This window comes from Linepithema humile, chromosome 6, assembly GCF_040581485.1.
Source record: "Linepithema humile isolate Giens D197 chromosome 6, Lhum_UNIL_v1.0, whole genome shotgun sequence".
In the NCBI taxonomy this organism is placed as follows: Eukaryota; Metazoa; Arthropoda; class Insecta; order Hymenoptera; family Formicidae; genus Linepithema; species Linepithema humile.
The window spans coordinates 19,414,784-19,438,217 of NC_090133.1; the positions used below are offsets into that span (position 1 = coordinate 19,414,784).

Sequence of the window (23,434 nt, forward strand, 5' to 3'; positions counted from 1 at the left end):
ATTTAATTTCGTGAAAATATTCCGTTGTCGTCACTACCTTTTTAATAATATCTATGAAGTCGCAGATACGCAACATTATTCCAACTGACGTTTTAATTATTGACGTGGAAATTGTAAGGTTTTTTTTTACTATGATCGTACGCGATGATCGATCAATGTGTCATTTTTTGTCTCCGGTCGGTAGTGGAAGCCATCGCGTCGAGCGTGCGAAATCGCGACTAATCGCGGCGCGATCGTGGATTCGCGCGCGCATCTCCCGGTCCTGCGTGGGCGTCGCGACGTTACGCAGCACGCCGGCTCGGGCGTATACGGACGGCGGCGGCGAGCGGCTGTGCGACGCCTCGCGCCGCCGTCTCGCAGTAGGCGACGCGACCTCGGCCCGTCAGGATCGCGTGGCTGATTTACGTCCGAAGTGGCGGGGGTCGTGTCGGTCTTTTTCACGCACGACAGCGGCCACGGCGGCTTAAGTAATAAGAAAAGAATAAAAAAAAAGAGATAAAAGAAACGGCCCCGGCTGCCACGTGTTGCCACGACAGCCTGGCATTTATTACGGCATCCCGAATCATAAGAGCGTGAAGACCGAGAAGATGACACAGTTACACAGTGAAAAAAGACACGCGTCGCGAGCTAATCAGCGGGACGATACGAGTGTCGATTGATGCATATGTACACGAGAGTAAAAAAAAGTGGTGAAGTGTGGAAAATTAGGTTGCGATTTGAGGAAAACGCGTGCAAAGTCATCAAGAGATTCACACGAGATTACGCGGGAGATTCCTGGATCGCGACGACGGGGAAGAAAACGGTGCGGGAGGACCGAGAGTGAGTGTCATAATAAGCAGAACACGCGTAACGTATAAATTGGCTCGCGATATCGCGTGCACTTCGCACGGTGACGCAATGCGAGACCGCGAGTACAAATGACCGGCGATATGCATGTATTATATCACAGTCGACAACGACGACGACTATTATGTTAGAATCCGAAGATAAAAAGAGAGAGAAAGACGGAGAATGAGAGAAAGAGAGAGAGAGAGAGAGGGAGAGAGCGCGCGCGCGAGAGGGGGAATCGATGCGATTATAGTTCCGATCCTGCGGTAGGCGAGCCGGAGAAGTAGTCACGGCCGCGCTAGGAAGCCGCCGTAGATTTCTCCCCGCCGCGCGTCTGACTCCGCACGACCTTTTCCACTTTCGACTATCTCCCGGACTGTGCGCGCGCGGGGGCATTCTTCCACAGTGATATGCGAACCCGCCATATATCTTGGCGGTTTTCAGGTCGTTAGCGGTGCCAGAGGGGAGATCGGGCGGGAGAAACGGGAAACGCGCGTGGGTCGTCGCCCGAAACTTTCCGGAACGCCGCTTTACTCGAGAACAGAAGCATCCGTTGACGCTCGGGATCTCGGACGACCCCGTTCCTCGGTCTCGTGGCTCGTGTCAACATAACGATAAGTTAAATTTCCGGAGTGTCTAAGTTCGCTCGTTCGCTCGCTCGCTCGCTCACACGGTGGGATTATAATCGTCTGTTCGCACGCTCGATACTGGATTGTTTGTAAACTAACGCTCCGGCCGTTTGAATCGCAAGGACCGTTCGCCGAAGAGGTTGTGCCGGGCACGAGAGCTCTCGAGCTCGTCACATTTGCATTCGCGAATGTAGGTTCGCGTTATTTTCGTATTCCACGAACCTCTTTTACAAGTCGAGTTCTCTTTCTCTCTTTCTCTCTCTTTCTCTCGTCTCGCTCGCTCGCACGGTCGTTCGATAACTTCTGCAGCACTGAAATCGCAAGTCATAGTCAGCCTTTAAAACGTTCGTGATTTAAAAAAGATCGATCGGTCGCGCGCGCGTCTCTTGACGATCGTCTCAAGAGCCGACTCCGAACTAGCGCTGCCGCCGCCGTCGCGCTGTTTGTAAACAGCATCGATCGACGGTTTGTGCCCGGTTTAATCGGATCAGCGGCTAATCCGCCCGTTGACGCTTGCTAAACGTTACTTCAATTTTTTAGCCCGCTGCTTAATGCCTCCCCGCAAATCGTCCATCAATCGCGCGATTGCGTTTTTTCTCTCCTCTCCCTTTTCCCACCGCCGACCGCAATTTATTTACCTATTCGTTCTACTCACAGAAGTTGTTGCGCGATCAGTTTGAGTTCTTCTTTACGCAAATTTGGACGAGGCTTTTTAATCTTTAAAACACCGTCCTAAAATATCAGACGCTTTTATCGAATTCGAAGATGATAGTTCAATTTCAAGCATAACATAATGATCATGTAGTAAGGAATATTAATTTCGAAAGAAGGAAATAAAGTAATATTTTAATTCTTAATCGATTAGTGTGTGATAGACCTCTTATTTGTTTTTAATTTTTTGATTAGCTGGGTTGAACATAATGTTAATTATTTTTCTCGATTGTCCGATATAAATAAAAATTTAGAAAAAATAGAGATAAAAAAATTATTTATATGGATAATTAAGGGAATTAAAGATATTTCTCTTTCTTGTTGTATTAACAAGTTTCATAAAATTTTTATAATATATTTGAACAATGTCGCGAGTAATCATGTCACATTGTGCTTTATTTGTGCTGAGTAAGCTAAACTGCCAAGATCTTTCTACCGTCACAAGCACAAGAGATCATGAGGTTAAACTGTCCGACAGTTTCGCTAAGAGTTCGGTTCGTCCCATCGAACGTCCAAAGTTTCCCGCGAGATCGACCGAAAATCATGGAAGCTTTTAACCCTTTCAGTCTCGCAGAATGGCAACGTGAAGTGCTGCCAACCAATGCGCCAATTCGCTAATGTGCCAACAATAGTCGGAAGGTTTAGTAAATGTGAGGTTTCATTATAACACGTCACGAAAGAGATTGCCTCGGTACAACGCGATATAATTGTGAAATTTATAGTTTTCGGAACATTATTAGAATATCAAAGGGATTGCAACAGCACTTTTATTCTATAAAACTATTATAATTAATTATAATCCTACGATATTATCGTTGTTTTTGCAATACTATTATACTATCCATTATCTTTGACTACAACGTAAAAATAAGATCTTGAAATAAAATTTTTGAAAAAAGAGAGCAGTTACGAGCTGAAATAAATGTCAATCCAATTGCATTTTGCGTTAAAACACACAGAGTTTTTTATAATATATTTTTGCAATACACCCGCGTGACACCTTATTTCAGCTTGTGATAATTTCTCCTTTCCCGAAAATTAGATATATCTAGAAATAAACTAATTTAACACGTTATTTTAAAAGAGAAAACACTCCAATTTTTTGTAGTTAAAAAAGAAAATACTCATTCCCGAAGAGGGTTAATTGTCGTGTATTCGCGCGACGCTCTCACAATTACGGCTCCACTTTTAGATCGTTTTCCCAAACGTGCCGACGAGGTTGTACTCGTAAACTTGGCCTATCGGTCTACATATATCGGTTTAACGAGTTGTTCTGCCCGAGTGCCAAGGGTCGAGCGGGATTTTGCGGGAACAAAGCCGCCACCGCCTAGTTGGATGATAGAAGCATTTATTCCGCGGAGAATGGTTTCCGACGTGGCTATTATACGCGCGATCCTTCGCACCGCCTCGAACATGATGCAAATATTGTTTATCGATCCTCCGCTTCTAATTTGCCAAATTACTCTTTCGCCCCATTCCAAGAAAGGTACGCTCGTTAGCGACTTCGCGCAAATGGACGCGCCCGCGTTCACGGTTCGTACGCGTGTCACGAAAGACGACGCGGTTTAAATTAGGGCCATAATTCGTCGAGATTAATTTTCGACGATGCAAACACGCCACGGGCGGATTTCCACGAGAGGACGCGAGCCAAAGCGTTCCGGGTTAATTTTTCTGTCCGAGATTTCACAAAGACTTCTTGTGTCTACGTGAAGAAAATATTCTTGCCGCAATTGTGCAATTCTGTAGAGTTAGTTTAATCACTTCTATACATCTATTTTATATAATTTTTCTTACTGACATTGCAATGCATTATTTCAAAAGTTTCTTTAAAAACTATTCAAGAATTATTTAAAAAATGAAACTCTACGCTATCAGATTTATAATTTATAGTATTAATTTTTATTCAATTTTTAAAATATAAAAGAACTTCTAGAATATACGAATCGATAAGTGTATAATCGTTGCATACTGGCAAGCGAAGGACAGCGCGAGATCATAAAGAATATAAAGAATTGTTAATGTATACACCGCTAATGCGTTTTCTCACGTTTCCGTCGTGGCAAAACTCTAAGCGAGGTTTGCGTGCGCTCAAGTAACTTTGTGCTAATAATCTGTCGGATTCGCGCCGTGATAATGGTCGCTCGTTTCTCATCTTCCCGTCATCGAAACCTCTCTTCTCGAGTTTTCATCGTCCGACGGATCTCCCCCACATCTTCGGCTGACAAGGAAGGGAGAGATCTCGCCACCGAATTATATCACTGCGCGCCTCGTTTATCTCGCACCTCAGGCATTTCTTTCTGCTGCCAGATTTAATTTTCTTAGCGCGTACGTACGATGAAAAATAAACGAAGGAACTTTCGAAGCTGTCAAGGAGATATATGAAGCGCGTGAAATAATATAGTATTGGCCGTTATTAATTTGTAAGCGTGTACAAAAATGTTCTCAAAATTTTAGATAAGAAGAGATCAATTCTTATGAAACATACAGTTGTTTCATTGTCTCTACGTTCTATCCTCTCTACTTTCCTTATTCTAATTCAGTAATGTTACTAGTTTTTTTTTTATAATTTGCATCTCTGACTGATCGCGCCATATTAATTAAAGAAAAACGCAACGCAAGTTAATTTTGATTTTAGAGAAACTTTTAATGAATTTTTTAATTAATTTTGTAATATATTTAAAATTTTATTAAAAATAAATATTGATCCACGTTTGAACAAGTTATTTTAATCCAATCGTGCGATTTTCCCACCTTTTCGACGTTTCAGCGTTTCAACAAATTTAACGCGCGAATCTTGCACCATCCTTTCGACATCGAGTGCTTTGTCTATTTTAATCTTTCTTAATCGCCTTTGTGCGCCACGATTCGCGCGAAGGCGGCATCAAGCGCGCAATCAAAGTGTCGCGAACAGACAAACGCGCCTGCGAGAAGAAGACGGAGAAGCAGCGCGCGGGCTAGAAGTGTCTGGCGAATTTGTATGACTTGTTGTCTACCCAAGCCAGCAGTTTTGAGTAATCGCTCTCACTCCCCCATCGTCTGCCGCCGCCGCCGCCGACGCTCCGAGACCATCTCTAACCCCAGCCCTTCGGTCGTCACCCTCGCGCGGGTTTCCCGGCGCGCACGACCTACCCCGGGGCATTCTTTACTCTCCCATCAACACGGCGCCCGCCGTACCGTCGTCGTCCTTGCTTTCGTCTTCGTCTTCGTCTTCGTCGTCGGGTCCTCCTCAGGGTCGTCCCTAGGATCGAAGCGCACACGCAGGCACTCCCGGAATCTCGTTTGTACATTTATTTTACCCCCTTCGATGTTCCTCTCTCTCTCTCCTTCTAACGTCCTTCCACTTTCTTTTCTTTTCTTTTTTTCTTTCTTTCCTCTCTCGCACCGTTCCTCGATTCGCTGTCGCAGTCGGAGTGGCATGGAGCGGTGGGAAATAAATGGCCCCTAATGGATTTCTTAGACGTGCGCGCGCGCGAGGGCGGGCGGGCGGACGCGGCGGAACTCAGGTGCAGCCAGGAGTGCTCCGGCCCTCGAAAGTACGGCGGAACTCTAAATTACAGGAATCGCTGGCTCTCATCTCATCGCTGCCTCTCTTTTTCTCTCCCTCTCACCAGCATTCGACAGATCGCAGCTGCACGATTCTATCGGCGCCGATGAAAACTTTTCACCGTCGTTCTCCTTCCCCCCCCCCTCCCCCTCTGGTCCCCCTCTGCAGCCCCCCGTGTGCGTTCGCGGCGAACTTTTCGTCTTTGCCAATAATCTCGACGACATCGCGGTGACCTCGACCGCACGCGCAGTTTCGCCCCTTTTCGCTCACCTCTCTTCCGGCTCGCGCTCTCTCGCATCCGCGGTGATTTTTCAAGCTGTCTCGTGCGCTCCCGGCGAATTGCCGACCGGCACAAAGCGTAATTTTATTTGCCAGATTTATCCCGGGATCTTTTTCCGCATTTTCCAGTCATCGTTCCATGCGGGGAAGCAGGCAGGAATATGAGATGTCTATTGTGTATTTTCAGTCCATAAAGTTAGACGTTTAATCTTGCGGGTTACATCGCGCTGTGCTTACATCTCGAATTTCATACGTATTTCATATTCTTAATACATATTTTTTAATTTATATATTATTCTCTAAAAAAAAAAAAAAAAAAATAACGCTGTTATCGGAAATCGCGAACTTCGAAAATATCGGCAATTAGCTTTTTCCTTGTTTGCTTTCAAGACTTTCCAATACATGTGTTCTCACGAAAACATGACTCACTCTGCGTGCAACACAATACCGTGTTCATCGACGAAGTTTCATTTTATCCGTTTGGAAGAATCAAGAAGCGGCATAGCTTAACTGTCGTAATGGCGCGGAAATAAAAGCTCTGGTTTGCGGGGGACATGATAAAACTGAAAATCGTAGGGATTTCCCTGGATAATCGCGCGCCGAAGCTCGTCCTCCCGTTCACGGGCACGAAAGTTTCCCTTCTTTGTCAATAATCTCGACGGATTTCGACCGACACCCGAGAATCTCTTATTTCCTCGCCATTGAAGTTTCTCTCTCGGTTAGCAGCTCCCTTCGGTAAAGCACGCGTCTCGTACTCGTGCAAATTCGTTTGTAAATCTTATCTCGTTTTCTCTTCTCGCCCCGGCATTCTCCTTCTCGCAGCGGCGTTTCATTTACTCCATTTGAGCGGCGAAACGTCGACGATGAATAATTCGCGACGAAAATGTTACACCGCGCGAATTCACGAAGGGCAGATTACGAACGCGACCAAATGACCATTGCGATTTTAACGGTGCAGTCGTATTAAAAAAAAAAAACATAGTATGTATAATGTAATGTCGTTTATTAATCTGCGATCACTTACGTCAACAACCAGAGATGTCTAAGTGATGTGATTTAAAAAATTTTAGGAAAAAATGATCTTCAAACCGAATCAAATAATAAATATTAACTAGATCTGCTTATTGAATCGTATTGAAAATTATTATTTATCTCGAAGACTGGGTTTTCAGAGAGTTTTTCTACCGAAAATTCAATTTTCCTCTGTCGAGCTTCCGCATTGCGATTCAACGGTAATAGCATGCATTAAGCGCATACAGATGGTCCGTTGAGGTTGTGGTAAGTTAAGAACCCCGCACTGGAGTATCGCCGCAACTGTTTTCTAATCCTTATGCGATACACTTAATGACCGTTTCGCGGGTGGCTCCCGTTTCAACGAGAGCCTGTCGACGAAGCGTCGGAATTCCGTTGCGCGTCGCCATAATTGAGGGAATGAGCGCTTTAGCGATGCTAATTCCGCGAGTTGCTAACAAAACAATTTAAACACGGCTCATACATAAATCATCGCCGGCAGATAAAAGTTTTCCCCGTCCGGGGCTCGCCACGGGCGAGCGGCAACGGACTTGGCTTGAAAGGACCCGTCGCGTTCTTCGATGTACCTCGCCGTCATTTTCGCCCGCTTCGCCGGAGGAGAGAGCGAGAAAGAGAGGAAGAGAGAGAGAGAGAGTTAAAGCTTTTCCAGGCGCGCAGCCCGTTCCTTCAGCCCCTTGCTGACACTCTAAATCTCGTTTGGAAATCTCGCTTCTTCGATAATCCATTCCCAGGCGTTCATTCCCCTCGGTCGCCCTCCCGACTCTTTGCTCTGAATCGCGCGCGCGTGCGCTCGGCGCGACGTAGCGCGCTGCACAGGGAATAATAAATGCGTCTTAATGACGCGAAGCCGAGACCAATGAGACGCGTCGGTACAAGAAACGAGTGTCGATATAGATTCCTTGATACAGCGGAAATTGTTAGTTAAAATAGAACGCTGAAAAGAGCGATCCATCGAATGATTCATGAGATTCTTCCTTATATAAGTGGCGATCACGGAAGTGTCCGAACTCTGAGGAAATACCCTCGTCTCTGTCGAATCAAAGTTTAAAATCTATTGTATTATTAAACAACTGTTTTACTTAATAGCATTTGACCGTCCTTGAATTTCAACACTTTTTATTTAAGGCGCCTGGAATAAATACATTCAACTCTCTACAAATAAATTTAATTTTTGTACCGAATAAAAGACAATCGATAAAACTGCAAACGCTCGTTCAATTTGTTTAGCGTAAATAATTGCGAGCGCAACGCGCTTGTTTTCGACGTTCTTGCCGTTAACATTATTTTTAAATCATTCAGAAGTTTGAGGAACAATTGATGATAAATGAACCTTTCACAAGCCAAAGTTAATCAACTCTGCGAAATAAAAAGCAGAGAAAATTGATAAACATTCGCATTAATCAAGTGTGTGTGTCCTGATGTGAAAATTTAACAAAATTTACAGAAAGTTGAGTCGATCGATTTGACCGTTGAGAGGCTCGAATCTAATAAAGCGCGTATAAGAAAGAAAATAAACATCACAATGAAGAAATTTATACCAGACGAACGGTCTTGTTAATGAAATCTTAAGCCGTGTCTGCTCTTGTAGGTTGAAATTATCACTCCGCTTAAGTAACCATCACATTTCATCCACCCGGACGGAGGGGGATGAAAAAAAAGCACGACCGACACGGCGTACTCCTGCCCCCGTCGGGAAACGTCGGACGTGCGTTAGCGCGTTCCAAGGGAAAGAATCCCATCCCCGCCGGCATTCTTCGCACTGCGAAAACTCGACCTTCGCTGGCGCCGTCACGAATGACGAAAGTTTCCGCCGCTACGTGACGAGCGCATCACCTCGGTCGCCCTCCTTACCCAAGGGGGCTGCCACCGCCCGGCGAACGATGTTGAAATAACGGAGCGAGGTGGGGAGGGGAGGCAAAGGCGGAGAAAAACTGTAAACTGAAGTAACTTGCTGGAAGTCGTCTGATCGATCGCATTGTGTCTCTCACCGCATGATCGCCTCCCCCCTCAGGGGTACACTCGAAAGTTTCTTCGTCGAGGTTTCGCGATGGTGTAGTTTCTGATACGACGCCGCCATTTCCTCCCCCTCCCCCTCTTCCTCTCACTCACTCTCTCTTTCTTTCCCTTGTTCTCTCTCATTGTTGTTCCACCCTCTCCGCGCCCCATCCCCCCCCCCCCCATCCCTCTCCCGGGGGTTGTGCTAATGTTATTCAGCCTGTGTTCTCGGCATAAAGTGTTACCTTCTCGGTTTCCTCGTTTCACCTCAGCCGGCGGTTTTATATAATTTTTTTATCGGCCGTATGTTCCGCCGGCGAGACATGCACCGCCGGAAAATTCGCGCGAGGACATTCGACGATGTCCCGCTTTAATCACGTTACACCTCCGCGCGTCTCCCCGCGCGACGCCGGGTTTCGAAATATAATATTACTCGCTCTGAAATTTTTCCAAAATGAATCGCGAGAGGTTTCGCGCCACGGGTGCAAAACGGGGAGGAGATGAGGGGAGATTGAAACAAAAGCTAAAATCCGCGTACAGCAGTGGTTGAATAACACATTCGTCGAACCTACGCCCCTTTCGCCGGAACTCGCAACGATTGTCCCGCCTCACGCGTTATCAATAGTACGAAGACCGTTATCAATAGTATCAATAATAGTATACCGCTATTATTTGCTCGTCCGTTTCGCATCCGCGACGGATGATTCTTCCTCGGGTTTTCCGCATTTCGCTCGCGCGTACGCTTCTTCGCTGATGCGCGACGAGCGACCGCGAAATGTCATTTGTGAATTTCATTCTCGCGACGTGCCCCCCCCTCCCCTCCCCCCATCCACTTCCTTTCTTCCTCCGTTACCCGCGTGCTCTTTCCTTTGTTCGAGGGCGGCGGACGAGACGAGTGGGAAACACGAGGTCGGTTTTCATCGCGACGCGATGATGAATGCTGCAATGTCCGCCTCGAGGCGAGAAACAGCATGGTTCGTAGTGCGCGCGTCGTATATGCGTCGTACACTACTATACTCTGGAATTGCCCGAAAGCTCGGGTTTACGAGATTTCGCGTCTACGTCGCCGCGCTCGCCGCGCTGCTCTCGCGCGAGAACGCTGGATTTATTTGCGCTCCATTTCGCGCGATTTTCTTCCCGTAAATCTGCGTCCGCTTGCCGCACAACACGTTTCCCGGGTTCCCTCTCGACGTGGCGGCGAAAATTTGCATGCGCTTCGTCCCGAAAGCGCAGGCAACGTCGCAAATTCGGGTGAAAAATCCGTTGCTCTCTCATTCTTTGCGGTGCGAACGCGCCTCGCAATCGAGGCGTCGGTTAACGCTTATTCCGCGCGAGACGAGCGTTATCAAATTATCTGTCCCGTACCTGTCGAACGAGTAATGTCAAAGGAGCAGGGAGGCGATAATTCAAGAAAACTTCCCCGTTAATACCGCCGTGTCGCTTCTTCTTCCTTCTCCGCGCACGTAGCTCGTAAATCTTCCCATTATTCGTTCCCATCGACGGCGTGCTGAGGGATCCGTCGTATCGCTCGAGATTAAAATGAAAAATCGCGCGCCGTGTACGCGCGCGGATGAACGGGTAATGGGATATTTATACGAGCCGACGTTACGTATAATATTTTTCCGTCGCGCTGCGGAACATATCGCTGTTTACCTGGACGGCGTCGGTCGAAAGTCCTCGCACGCTATCTTGTCCGCCGTGACACCGCCCGCCCGTCGTCCATCCCCTGGTTACAAAGCAACCAGAAGTCCGGAGGCGAGAAAGGACGCGCGACTCGAAGCGCCACGAGCGAGCCAATAACATCGCCGCCGCTACGTCGGTTAGCGGCATCTCTCGCATCACGATATGATACCCTTTGTGTCTCTCTCTCTTTTTTTACGTCTAAGGCGCGCAGCGAAGATTGTCTCAATAACGGTTAGAAACAAGTAGCTCGGGGCGAGTTCTTTCTCTTCTTTTATCTCTTTCTCTCTCCCCCCCCCCCCTCCCCTCCCTCTCGAAACGATATCGCGCAAGCAGTTCGGCGAATCCAAAACACAGCTGAAAAATCCACGACGGAGGCGAACCTATTAATTTCACTTTCTACTGTTTTCCCCTCGTTGCAATGAGGCCGCTTCTCGCTCGTTTTGCACCGCCTTAGCGAGATATAAATCCCGAGCGCGGTGGGCGACAAAGAAGAATGGGTGGAGAGTCCCGACCTTACCCGGGCGCGCTCCAATTTTGGAGCGGAGTCCCGATGCCAGGACGAATGCCGACGATTCTTTAAAGCGATGTGCTCCGGCGAGACGCGGGATTTACGGTAATGCACGGGAATCGAGAGAGATCTTAATGCTTGCAAGAGAGAGAGAAAACAAGAGAGACACAGAGAGAAAGAGAGAGAGAGAGAGAGAGAGTAAGACAGTGGAAACACGTCGTTCTTTATCGCAGTCGTACGCGCGCGAGCGCAAGGAAAACGCGGCGATAATTTTCCGTGACATCTTAATCCTCTCTCGCCGCGATGCTCGCGAATGATGAAACTGTTCGTAGTTGTGAGTACCGCGATTTTTACGACTTCATCGATGTCTAAGCGTAATTTTCTTCACTAACCACAATTTATTGTTACGTTTATTATTGAAATATCTATATTTATCGACTTCCTTTCATTATTTATTATTTCACCTTGTTACGAAAGTATAACATATTCAGTGCTTGACAAAATGATGATTTAATGTGATCAAAAAATCAATATTAGACTTTTTACTTATAATAAATTATAAGAATAATTAATTTGTTCAAATATTTGTGTGATAATTTTGCAACATCTTATAGAAATTAATATCTTCTTAATGCCTTATTATTTTCTAGTCTGACAATTAAATTTGTAGATAAATTTTATCTGAATCCGAATCTCCCCTACTTTATTAAATAAACAATTAATAATTACAATATTCATCTACACGTTATTAAAACGAAAAAAGGTAAGCGGGAATATAAAAATTAATTGGCGTATTTTTCGAAGCATTTCCAATATCGCAATCTTAAAAAAATATGTCTACGCATTTAATTGTCAGATTATATTTTTCCGTACATATTTTTCGCAAAAAATCTTTCGATAAACAACGCCGAGAGCATTAGCTTAACTTTATTCATATGACCCGGTATCCAGGTTCGCGTTCCAGAAAAACAAGCTGACGCACGCTCGCGAGGGAGAACGCCCATACAATCCTTCGAAATGCATTTCCTTTCATTCGATATCGAGATGGGCTGCGTGCATCGAACCGCTCGTCCGACGCGTCGAATCTCGTCGAAATTGACGCGCGCGTGGGATGGAGCAGCGATTTACAGTAAAGCAGCTGCACCGCACTTGCGGAGCGGAGCAGCGGGAGCGAAACTTGATACGAAACAAGGTATAACGCGGGCGAACGGAGAATGGTACGCCGACCGGATACATCGGCGTCAGGGCAGAGAAATATCCGAAATGGTAATGACATTTAAATGCCATTCATAAACGTCAGCGTGCTACCGCTGCCGCCGCGAGCGGCAGGAATTTTCATTTCGCCCGGCAAAACGAGACGCAGCTGCGGCCGAGTGGATTTCGTTAGCATCGCTAAAACGAGAGTGCCCGTTGAACGATGTACTCGCTGCCCCGCGGACAGTAAATTCGAATCCTCGGATGAGAGGTCCTTCGGAGGCGTGTACGAGGATCCGTTACGAGGCGCGTGATTAGCCACGTCGCGATTATTGGCGAATTTTTTTTTCACGAACTCAGCGACGCTCTTTCGTAGTCGAAATGCATAAATTACGTTCGCGATGAAAATTTTAATTCCCGAATAATTAAAGCCCGTTATTAAGGATTCGGCATTAAAATGTATGATTGCGTATCTTTTCGTCTGATGGGAGTTTCTTCTTGAATATCCTTGAATGAAAATCAAACGCAAATTTCCGCAATATTAACGGCGGCGACGGCGCCGGCGCCGAAAGATGTATCCTTTCCGATGCGGAGTGTGTCCCGAAAATTTGGGTCGCACATCGACTGTATTAATGAGATACGTGGCGCCGGCAGTGTATAATTATTATTACCGCCCCGAACCAGAACACAGTTCTCGAGGGCGCGGCGAATGTATAATGCACCTAACTGGGGATGCATCCCCGGGTCACCCCGGCTGTTGGAGAAAGCTGAATGCTTAACGACACGGCGCATTTGAATGCTTAACTGACACGTTCGAGAGGTGTAACGCGAAAAAGCGGACGGCGTCATAAACGTCGCCCGGCGGAACGGACGGACCGGCACTACCGACACGGATGCTCATTACGATTTTATCCCGCTCGAGTGCAAACCGCGATTTCCGGCGTCCCTCACGTTGATCCACGACGTGTCTTGCACCCGCGTGCAAGGCGCGCAATGTTCGGCCGTGTACGTCCTCGCACGTCACCGTAAAACGAATAATTCAGTCCCCACGTCTCGTGCCTCCGTCTCTCTCTCTCTTTCCCTTTTCACCTCCATTTTACCGCTTCTTGTATCCTCGATCGCAATTCCAATGCAATTATCAGGCATAATGTATAGCGGCAATTTGCATTCATTTATTGGCTCTCATTTGTATTCGTCGAAATGAGATTAAAGATTTAATTTCTAGTAATTTGGATCGGTTAATCGCGCCGATACACGACTATCGGACATCATCATCGCGCAGATGCCTAATTACGTAACTATCGTTGGTTTTGCACGGTTGTGTCTTTTTTGCTTCGTATTCTGAATCGCGTGTTATTTTTATACGAGTCACGACTTCCCGCTCTAACACCCGTCCTTCTTTTCTCTACGAACAAGTGACCTTCTGTGACTTCGTCACAGTCTTAATCATTCTCCGAATTTTTTGTGCAACACCACTTTTAACTTTTTGCGATGCCCCCTCTAGACCGCGTTTCTGCGATCGATAATTAGGTATGTAAAAAACCGAATCCGTTATTGCGCGAAATGGTATTCCAGATCGCGTGTCTTTTTGCGCTAATTGCAAATCACCACATGTGCCACAGTCATTTTGTCATTAACCTTTATCCTTAATGAGACATGCACGATCTCTCGGATCGTAGAGCTGGAACTTTATGCTCCCTCTAGTTCTTGTTTGTATACATAATGGAAATAAAAGATAGTAATTTTGATGCGATAACTTTTTCTTTTATTCCGTATTCTTAATTATCTTTTAAGTATCCGATAATTATGTATAAAAAACAATTCAAAATAAGTTTAAAAGAGACAATCCGAGAGGCCCTCCAATTTTTTTCTATGTCACCAATAAGAATTAATTAATTGTCTAAAGAATATTGGAGCATTAAAGTAATGGTAATGGTGCATTATGTTCGTTAAGAACGGACTTTGACCATTAAATGGCTTTGTCGGATTTCCGTGGTGGGACGTAATTAAAATTCACCGTAGGGACGAACGTAAATCTGTAAATTTACAGTGCGCTCATGTGTGGGTATGTCTAAATGTATCCTCGAATCTCCTGTATTCCCGCGATTTTGTGCTTAATGACGTAATTCCGTGCTCACCGTTACGACGAGGTGACGTTAAAAAGTCTCCCTGTAATCGTAGTAAAGCCGAGGCACGGCCTCGGCTGCATTATGTGCATTACGGAGGTACACGCGGTGCTAATTTCGATCCGTCGGAATATTAAGAGCAATGACGGCGAGTACAACGGCCTCGAGCATTTCGAAAATTATATTTCTGTATTGTTACTTTAACCTTTTCAAGACGTTTCGGCATTTCTCATTGCACATATATTGTTTTGTGGAACCGGCATTACACAGATGAGTTGCAACAGTTTATATTTATTCATTCATTCATCAAAATCGACTGAATACTTTTGACAAAAAATATTTCAAAATCATAAAAAAAAAAAAATGTAGTTTCCAATTTTCACGCGACGCAGCAATCTGAATCAATCGAAGGACCTTATTACATGGAACACGAGCGTGAGTTTTCCAGACACCGTGTATGTCCATGTAAACTTTTCAGTCGGAAAATCTCGCGCGGACTTAATCCCCGAGCGCACCGAATGCACGAGCGATCGACTTAGGACGCTAAAACCGGGCTTAATTCTTTCGCACGTACGTGACTACTCGGTCCGCTATTCTTCCCTTTTTTTTTTGCTTTTCTCTTTTTCGGCAGAAACTAATCCTCATTGCGTATGCTGTTTCCCCGATTCGGCGGGTAAAACTTCCTGTGCACGCGATATTCCTCCGCCGCCTACGAAAACACCACGCTTCGCTTACCAAGCCACTTCCTAACGACCTTTGAATACACCTTGCGCTCTTTCCGCCTCTCAGCATTTTCTTGCATCCTTTTCCTCCTCCCCCAACCGCTCCCTCGCCTTTCCGTCCTTCCGCAAGAAACTTTCGTCGATCCCACCTCGCTTGGGCGTGTAAAAACCTTTGAGATGCAGATCGAAGTTTAACACGCTCGGAATGCAAAGTACACTCTGTCGACGGCGCAAACGTGATTTCGGTATCGAGAAACTGAAATTTCGGCGCGGATTCGATATACTCTCGTGCGAGATAGCGGGGAGCTCAGCCAGATCGGGGAGTGGGTTCGGAGTATATGTTTTGTTTTAATTAAAAATAACAGGTCCCCCCGCAATGTGTCCTGTCGCGTGCGATTACGGCGTCGGTGTGCGAAGGACCGACAAGCTCGCGCGCTCGGAATATACCGTGGCGCAGAGTACGGAAAGAACTTAGCGTCGTCGGCGACGACGTATTCAAATTGACTTAATTAGAACCTTATCCAACTGCCGTGCGCCGAACGACTCCTTAACGCTTAACAATAATGCGAAATGGTTATCCGAGTTTCCAACGGGTCGTAAGCGCCGGTGAGTGCCCTCGCCCCTTCGCGAAATTCACCGCGGAGAACACTGGCGGAGCGCGTTTAATAATTAACTGAGAAATTCTGTGAGGGGACGAATGGAAGCCTGTGCAAAGCACGAAAGGGGTTAAAAGTGCGGCTGGTATAATATCTCGATTAACGGGTTCGTCACGGCGAAAATGGCGCAGGTCTCTTGTCAGTGCGACTCCCAATTTGCCGCGTTCATTAACGGTCACTCCTCTCGTCCGGGAGAAACTTCAAAAAGCGACAAAGAGGTAGAAATAACGAAAAACCGAAACGGCTAAAGCTTTGAGATTTTACACGCCACGATTGGCTGGCGAATATTCCATGAATATTATGCGTGTCTTTGGCGGTATACAATTTACCGACGGATAAATAAATTTTTAACTGAATTTTCATATAAAATCGAGATGTCAAAATTATCGTGTTATCGTTAATTCTATAAATCTGTGCAGAATTGTTTTCATAAATAATAGATATTGGCAAAAGTGTGAAATCCTCTTTCGAGATGGTGTTATTTAAAGACTTATCTTTTATGTATAACAAAAGGTACGCCAGAGGTTTATTTTCGATTCCACTGTGTAGAATGAAAGTTAGTAAACAAAGCTGAGAGAATACGCACCAGTTACACACAGCTTCTTTCAGCTTCACGTCAAACATTCATTTTACACGTTATTGCGAAAGAGAAAACGAAAACGTCCGGTTGAAAAATGACAGGGGGAGGGAGGGGCAATCGCGGTCTCCGTCGAGAAAATCTATCATTCCCCGGGAACATGGCGGGAACTTACTTTAGTTTTTAATGGAACACGTGCTACTATCCGGCCACATGAATTATGCGAGCTCCTTGAACGTCGGTAAGAGAAATAAGAGGGCTCGATCGCGCTTTTCTGTGCAAAAAAAAACGAGGAAAAAGAACAAAGAGACAAAAAGAGAGATATATATACATATATCTTCAAGGGATTGGGTACTTCGAGATTTCTAAAACGGAATGGTACAAACAGTAACGTCGAGAAGCACCGGCGGGAAGAAGGGATAACCGCGGGAGATACGAGAGAATTAAGCGGACGTTGTTTCGCCGTTTAGGATTGTCGAGGGAATTTAATGGATCCCATAGGATGCAACATGTGCCTGAGAATCGTATGTATTATGTAGCCGTATACTCGGACTGATCGAGAGCAATGCGGACAACTACCCGGCTGCACACCCGGCGCTGTCATAAAGATCCGATCCGGAATTTCTCACGAGACGACACGACGCTTTGACGCTGCTTCGTTGCCCATTTAGCGTTTAGTGATCGTAATGGACATTAATGGCGTGCGCGCGCGCGCGCGCGCTCACGGTTGCGTGAATTATTTTACATAGGCACAAGCGATATCTTAACGCGACGATAAAATCCGCCTTTTTCTCACCGCGACGAAGCGACCGACAAATATTTGAGGGCAATTATGTGAGAAGCGTATTGTAGCGCGTTAACAAGCGTCGCGGAGCGCCGAAGATTTAAGGTATGTACCTTACCTTCGTTTCCCGGCAGACGTTTCCCGCGAGTCGATGGAGCGAGCGGGCGCTATATACCTTTCTGCATCAGCGGTTCTCAAATTCCTCAAATTTCCTGCTGCATCCTTTCTGCAAAAACAAAATTTTACATCGGTTATATATCTGTTCATAGAAGAATAGCACAACTTACTTGATCAATAATACAACTTCCTTAATCTTCTCTACATGTAAACTTCAATTTTTGTTAAAAAAAAGGATCTGAATCTTTTCTGAATTTTTGCACTGCGTTTTTATAGACAATTTACGAGATATTTGCAATTTCGTATATTAAATAAATTTAATAATTGTGTATTAAATCTGTTTAATATACAAGAATTGTGTATTAAGAAAGCGAAGATGTAAATTTTGATAAACACAAGATCTGAAAGGGTAAATAAAAGCTCGCGAAGCGTCGAGGCAGCAACAGTTTCAGCACCGCTGCTTCGAACGTTGCATCGTTACCGTAATCCGCGAACATAAGCACATACGCGCATACGCGCGAGCGAAAGATAAGAAATTCAATGTAAATAACGCGTGTGGTGCGGCGGGGATGACTTGAAAAGAGGATGCGCGAGCGTGACGTGAGCGAAAATTCTTCTTCTCTCAAGTCGAGTTACGTAACACGCGCGGCTGCGTGGAAATAGCTCAGAAGTATGTGAAGAAAGAGGCAGAATGGCATGACGGTTAGCTTAGCGCGATACGATGGATAAACCCCCTTCGAGCCGGCTTCCGCAGTTTTTCCACCCCCTCTGACGTTCTATTTTACGCTGGTCGATATTAATTTGCGGATGCGGAACACGGCGGAGAGATCTAACCATCTCTCACTCGTCTATCTTTCGTTTGAGTAAGGATTCGTCACGGTGAGAGATTCGGGATATCGTCGACGCGATTTCTGTCATTTTTTTTCTTCACATTACTCACCGTAATTCTTATTCAATAACGGATCGAATAATCACAAACAAATTACGTTCGTACTGAATGATGCAAATTATACGACGTTTCGAACTAGACACGCACATTTCGAACCGTGAGATTGAGAATCCTAGCTACGGCACGTCCTGCAAAGACTTCTAATTCTATCGTTCGAACCTAAACGTGCGTAATAAATCTGTCGATGCTCCCCTCGAGCAGATTTATCTGCGTCGTTCTCGCGACCGCAACACGCAACGTAAACAAGATCGATTGAGCGTAGTCTGTAAAGTTTTCCGGATGATTTAATATCCTGGTTAGTGCACCGGGAGAAGTAATTTCAGCGGGCAATGACATTAAACAAACGGCGAAAAGGGAAACGCACGAACACGCGAGGTGAATAATTAACGTGAACTGCGGAATTTTTGGGTTTGTAAAGTCGGGACGAAACGCTCGCGAAAACGCGTTACACGATTGCGCATGGGATTAGCGTTGCGAATTAGCCCCTCCCCCCCATTAACGAAATTCGCCGGGAACCACGGTAATTATTAGGTACAGCCATTCCCGTGCGAATGTCTCGCGAGATTTCCTCGCCACGGCGGAGTTACGCACGACGCGTTAGAGAAGATGGAATTAACGAGGCTGATCGGCGATGCTTCCTCGAACGACTGATTTAATGCAGTTTCCAGTTTCCTTTGCTACTCGGCGTAACCATTTCGAAACTTTCATCGAGCATGCCGAATCTAATAGTCCTAGCACCCCCTCCCGTTAAAACAATTACTATGGATTTCCACGCTATTTGTTCCAACGACCAGAATGAACATTCTCGCGACATTGCACTTGCATTTTACCGCGTAATTTTTAATATTCCACGACGCTTTCGAAATGTGCAATGAAATTGTCGCAATTTACCGGAATGGATTTGATCAGTTGTACAGTTCGATTTTCGCGCAAAAAAAAACCAAGTTTTGCGCGCCGATTGTTTCGAGCTCGATTTATAAGCTGGTATTTTTACGCAAATTTCTATAGAGAGAGAAGCAAAAGTTATTCGCCTTTCGCAATCAATGCAGAACTATCTGTAAATCAATATTATCAAATAAGAACCGTTCGAATTCCACGTCGGGATTATATCGCTGCTCGTCACGACAGGCAGTAGCGTTAATCCGTTCGTTTCCGGTTTTCGATGTCGCTGGGATTGGGTCAACCGAACAGTATCATCGACGTGTTTACGTGTTGTCTGTTACGCTCGGCAATTTTTCAAAGAATCGAAAACGTTTTCGAGACAAACGACCTGGTGTGATGCCAAAAGGAAGTCAAAACTTCGCGCGTCCCCCTTCCGCGCCGTCGCCGCCGCGTTTCGACTGCCTAACGCTATACGTCATGTGCGCGACATGCTTGCCGCTCGCACGGGTATCGAATTGACGAGCCGAGGAATTAATTGATAGTGGCAGCTATATGCCTTTGATTAAATACGCCGACTCCGGCGACCTGCTGCGTAACGTCGTTCGCCCGAATCACACGCGTGTCGGAATGTCGCCGCTCATCGTCGCGCGCACGCAGGGGATTCTCCACGGTATTACACAACGCACCGTGTCGATAACCGTCAGAAATCACATTCGCCAGACTGCCAATCGGCTGATCTCGATGAAATACGAGATCCCATATTGGCGAAGATATTTACCACTTTGCGGATTCGGTGCAACGCGTTGGGACGTGCGCGCGCCGCAAGAATTTCTCTTTGGGGATTCATTATCATAAAACGCTTTAGCGTTCCGATAAACGCGTTAATTGTGACGCGACAATCGCGGCTCTTTTTTTTTTGCTATTCTCAGTTGTTACCGCTCGAATTATATTAGAACGCGCTCCATCGTCTAATTGTAAATGGATGAAACGTCACATCGTAAGTGAATATCTCCCTATGCTCTATTAATCAGTTGAATCCCGATGTGTCACACATGATACATCGATTTCCAATGAAATTAAATTTTGTAACTATTTATTCATTTTTTATGATTGCTTGCCACAGCGGCATAATAAGTGATTTTTTTAAGGGCAACCCGAATTTGTGTGAGTTAACTTCGACATAATAATTAGCAATTTACAAAAAAAAAAATTTTTTTTTTAACAGTTTAATCTAATTCCAATCAAACTCTGACACAATAATAATAATTAATATACACGATAAAAATAATTTTCTTGCAACAGTGCTATCGAAATTCGATTTAACTCTGACAAATTAATCCCTTGAATTAAGCTCTTGGATTAATTTGTCGGAGACGAAATTATGCTTTATTCTCTCCTCTTTGCATTTTCGATTACGTATGTTTATAAATTATTATCGTTCACGCATTATCATCATTCATTCGATTAAACGATTTCCGCACTTTAATCACAAACGCGCAAAATGTGCCTGCAATGGAGGTGATTAGATAGTCTGTCAGAGCGCTTTGCCGCGCTATCCTTTTGTCCTCGCGAGAATTCTTTCGGCCGTGATCGCTCGGTGCCGTCGGCGTATTAATTGATCCTACCTTGCGCTCGCAATTAATTTGGCCCGTGTCAGGTGGGCGAGCGGTGATGTCCACGCGCGTGCGTCACAGCGCGGTGCAACGTTGTTGTCGACGTTCTTGTTGATTGCAGGCTGTCGTCGACGATATCCGCCCCCGAGGTTTTGGTGCGGCCGCACATCGGAATGACGGTCGTTGACCGAATGGGTGAGCTTACCGTTTTCTATATATCGGACGGTCACGAACGCGCGCGAATTTCGTCTGGGCACTCGATTGAGCTCTCTCGTTCGTCGTTAGGGATGGGATCAAGTTGATACATATCGCGACTCTCTCTCTCTCTCTCTCTCTCGATTTATTTTCGTGTATCATTTTATTTAAATCGAGACAATGTGAAGGTTCGCATTTCGTGTCTTCACAAAGTAACATAAAATCCAATTAAATTAAATTAAAATAATTAAACTGAATAAAGTAATGGCAGTTGATATAAATGTCAAATCTGAAAGAAAATTAAAATAATATCATTTTGTAATTCATACGTTTTTAAACTCCAGAAGTAGTTGTGTATTGTTTCGTCTGAAGTAATTAGCATGTGTAAGAAGCTGTTATGGAATGAGCTAATTTACATATCGCAGAAAATTGCTTTTTGCGTATGAATTTCAAAGTAATGAAAGGAATTCGTTATCCGAAGCATATCGCGACACGCGCGTATGCAAAGGGTAATATAAGCCTATTTCTCATCGTCACATAACGGCTGCCATCGCTCCTGGGTATAATAAAGATTAAAGTCAACCGGTGGAGCACCTCTTTCACTTTCTGATCACGCACAAAGACTAGGCGGGAACAACGCCTTTTGACAACAAGGGATTGTTTCGGTCGCGCGGGGGAGGGTAACGGGCAGCAAAACTTTTCGCGCAACGTCGCGAAGAATCCCGGTAAGCCCCTTTCACGACGAAACAGCGGAGCTATACGTAAAGCATTAAAGGAGCATTTCGCATGCGTGTCTGCTCGCGCACGAGTTGACGGCAGGATGTAACGCGCGAGTGATTCGGGTATCCATCAATCGATTTCTAGTCGCCCACCGAGCTTTGAAAGTGATCGCAGTGAAACACGAGACGAGAGTTTCCACGGAGACGCGCCATTAGCGGCAAGAAACGGACAAATCCCCTGCCGAAAAAAAGCGCGACATTAATACGACAGCGCACATATACGCGAGCGAGCAAGCGAGTGAACGGGACATTTGAGGGGGAAAAGCCGGGAAATCGACGGAAAAAGATATTATTTAATACACGCGTAATGGAGGTCCACGCTTATCACGGACTGAGAAGCTCTTTGAGAGCTTTTTGCCAAGCTCGCTCTCGGAGTTCTCGTATAGCACGGTCGCGCGTTGCGCATCTCCCTCTTTCTCTCTCTCTTCTCTGCCCTCGTCAACTTCCTGCTCGTCTTTCCGTTCCTTCTCTGCGCCGGTTTATAAAATGCGGAAACATTGAGGCGTACGAAAAACACGACTTTCGCGGTCGACTATACCAAGTCCGGACAAAGTCCTCTTCCTCTTCTCGTTTCTTCGCCGCCGTTCATACGGGCGGTCGTAAAGTAGACAGTGAGAATTGGACGATAAGAAGCCTATTTTGGATCGAGTACCTGCTCGAGTTAATGGAGGCGCCCGGTTAAAAGCGAAGCTGGCTTCCTGCTTTCGTTCGCTCCGCACAGCGATTTCCGTGTCGCCGCGAATTTCCGAGACTTGATAAGACGGCGAGAGAGCATCGCCGGTGCATCGCGTATATATCCGCGGGATTGGACAGGCGTAAATCCAAAGCCAGTTTTTCCCCAATCGCTCTGCTGCCGGTTAAGCTTGCAATTTCCCAGCCGCATATTCGGCGCGGCGATACTTTATCCGGCCATGTCGATAGCTTCGTCTTCGGCGGCGACGACGACGGTTTCGTGAGACGTCGCGCGAATTAACGAAGAAATGTCTAATCGATTACGCGACGAACCGAGTACAGGTGGATTTATCTCTCCCCTATTCTCGCGGGTACAGCGCGACAGCGAATCGCATCAGCAAACTATCTCTTGCGACGTATCTTAATTCTTAATAAAAGCGCGCGGTTCATTTTATGCGCTATTTTTATCATGTCTTGAACTTTATATAAATATTATATTTTATGTAAATTTTTTTATGCGAATAATATATTTTGACATAAACCTAAACGGCACATGCCATTACATGCAGCGGGCTTTTTTTTATATTTTTCGAAAAATCACGCTTCAGCGGCGCTACATTGAACATTACTGAATTATTATACGTATAACAGTCGAGCGTGAATATGAATTTGTCTATAATGTAGGCTTCTTATCGGACGATTGCACCCGAGACTGCTCGCTGCATTTTTCCAACGCGCGTATATTCGCCATACGACTTGCTTGCATTTATTTACTCGCTCGTTTTCCAATTTTGCATGGTCCGGTGCATATTACTTTCGCGCGGGAAAGGAGACGACGGAGCTACGATGTGCAATTAAAATCGTCCCACCCCCTCGCCCATCCTCCTTTTCTTCCGTCGCTGTTCCGTTGTCGTCCTTGGGGCGCGGGCAAAGCAATTTACATGAGTAAACAGCTGGGC

General features: G+C 45.6%; 2 protein-coding genes across 5 annotated transcripts in view; one reads left to right on the forward strand and one right to left on the reverse strand.

Moving 5' to 3' along the window:
- Smyd4-2 (SET and MYND domain containing, class 4, member 2) overlaps positions 1–23,434 on the reverse strand; it is a 106,131-nt gene that overhangs the window by 45,650 nt on the left and 37,047 nt on the right. For all 3 annotated transcript variants that reach the window (XM_067358220.1, XM_067358219.1, XM_067358221.1), the window contains one exon: positions 17,387–17,494. The gene's annotated coding sequence lies outside the window, so the exon portion shown is untranslated. The remainder of the gene's footprint in view (positions 1–17,386; positions 17,495–23,434) is intronic.
- The window catches only part of LOC105678744 (growth factor receptor-bound protein 14-like), a 242,162-nt gene continuing 219,090 nt past the window's right edge, over positions 363–23,434 (forward strand). Inside the window, exon 1 of one of the 2 annotated variants that reach the window (XM_012378309.2) lies at positions 363–819. In XM_012378309.2, coding sequence (XP_012233732.1) covers positions 659–819 — 161 coding nt within the window. In that variant the 5' untranslated portion in view covers positions 363–658. The remainder of the gene's footprint in view (positions 820–23,434) is intronic. The other variant, XM_012378310.2, reaches the window with a different exon arrangement.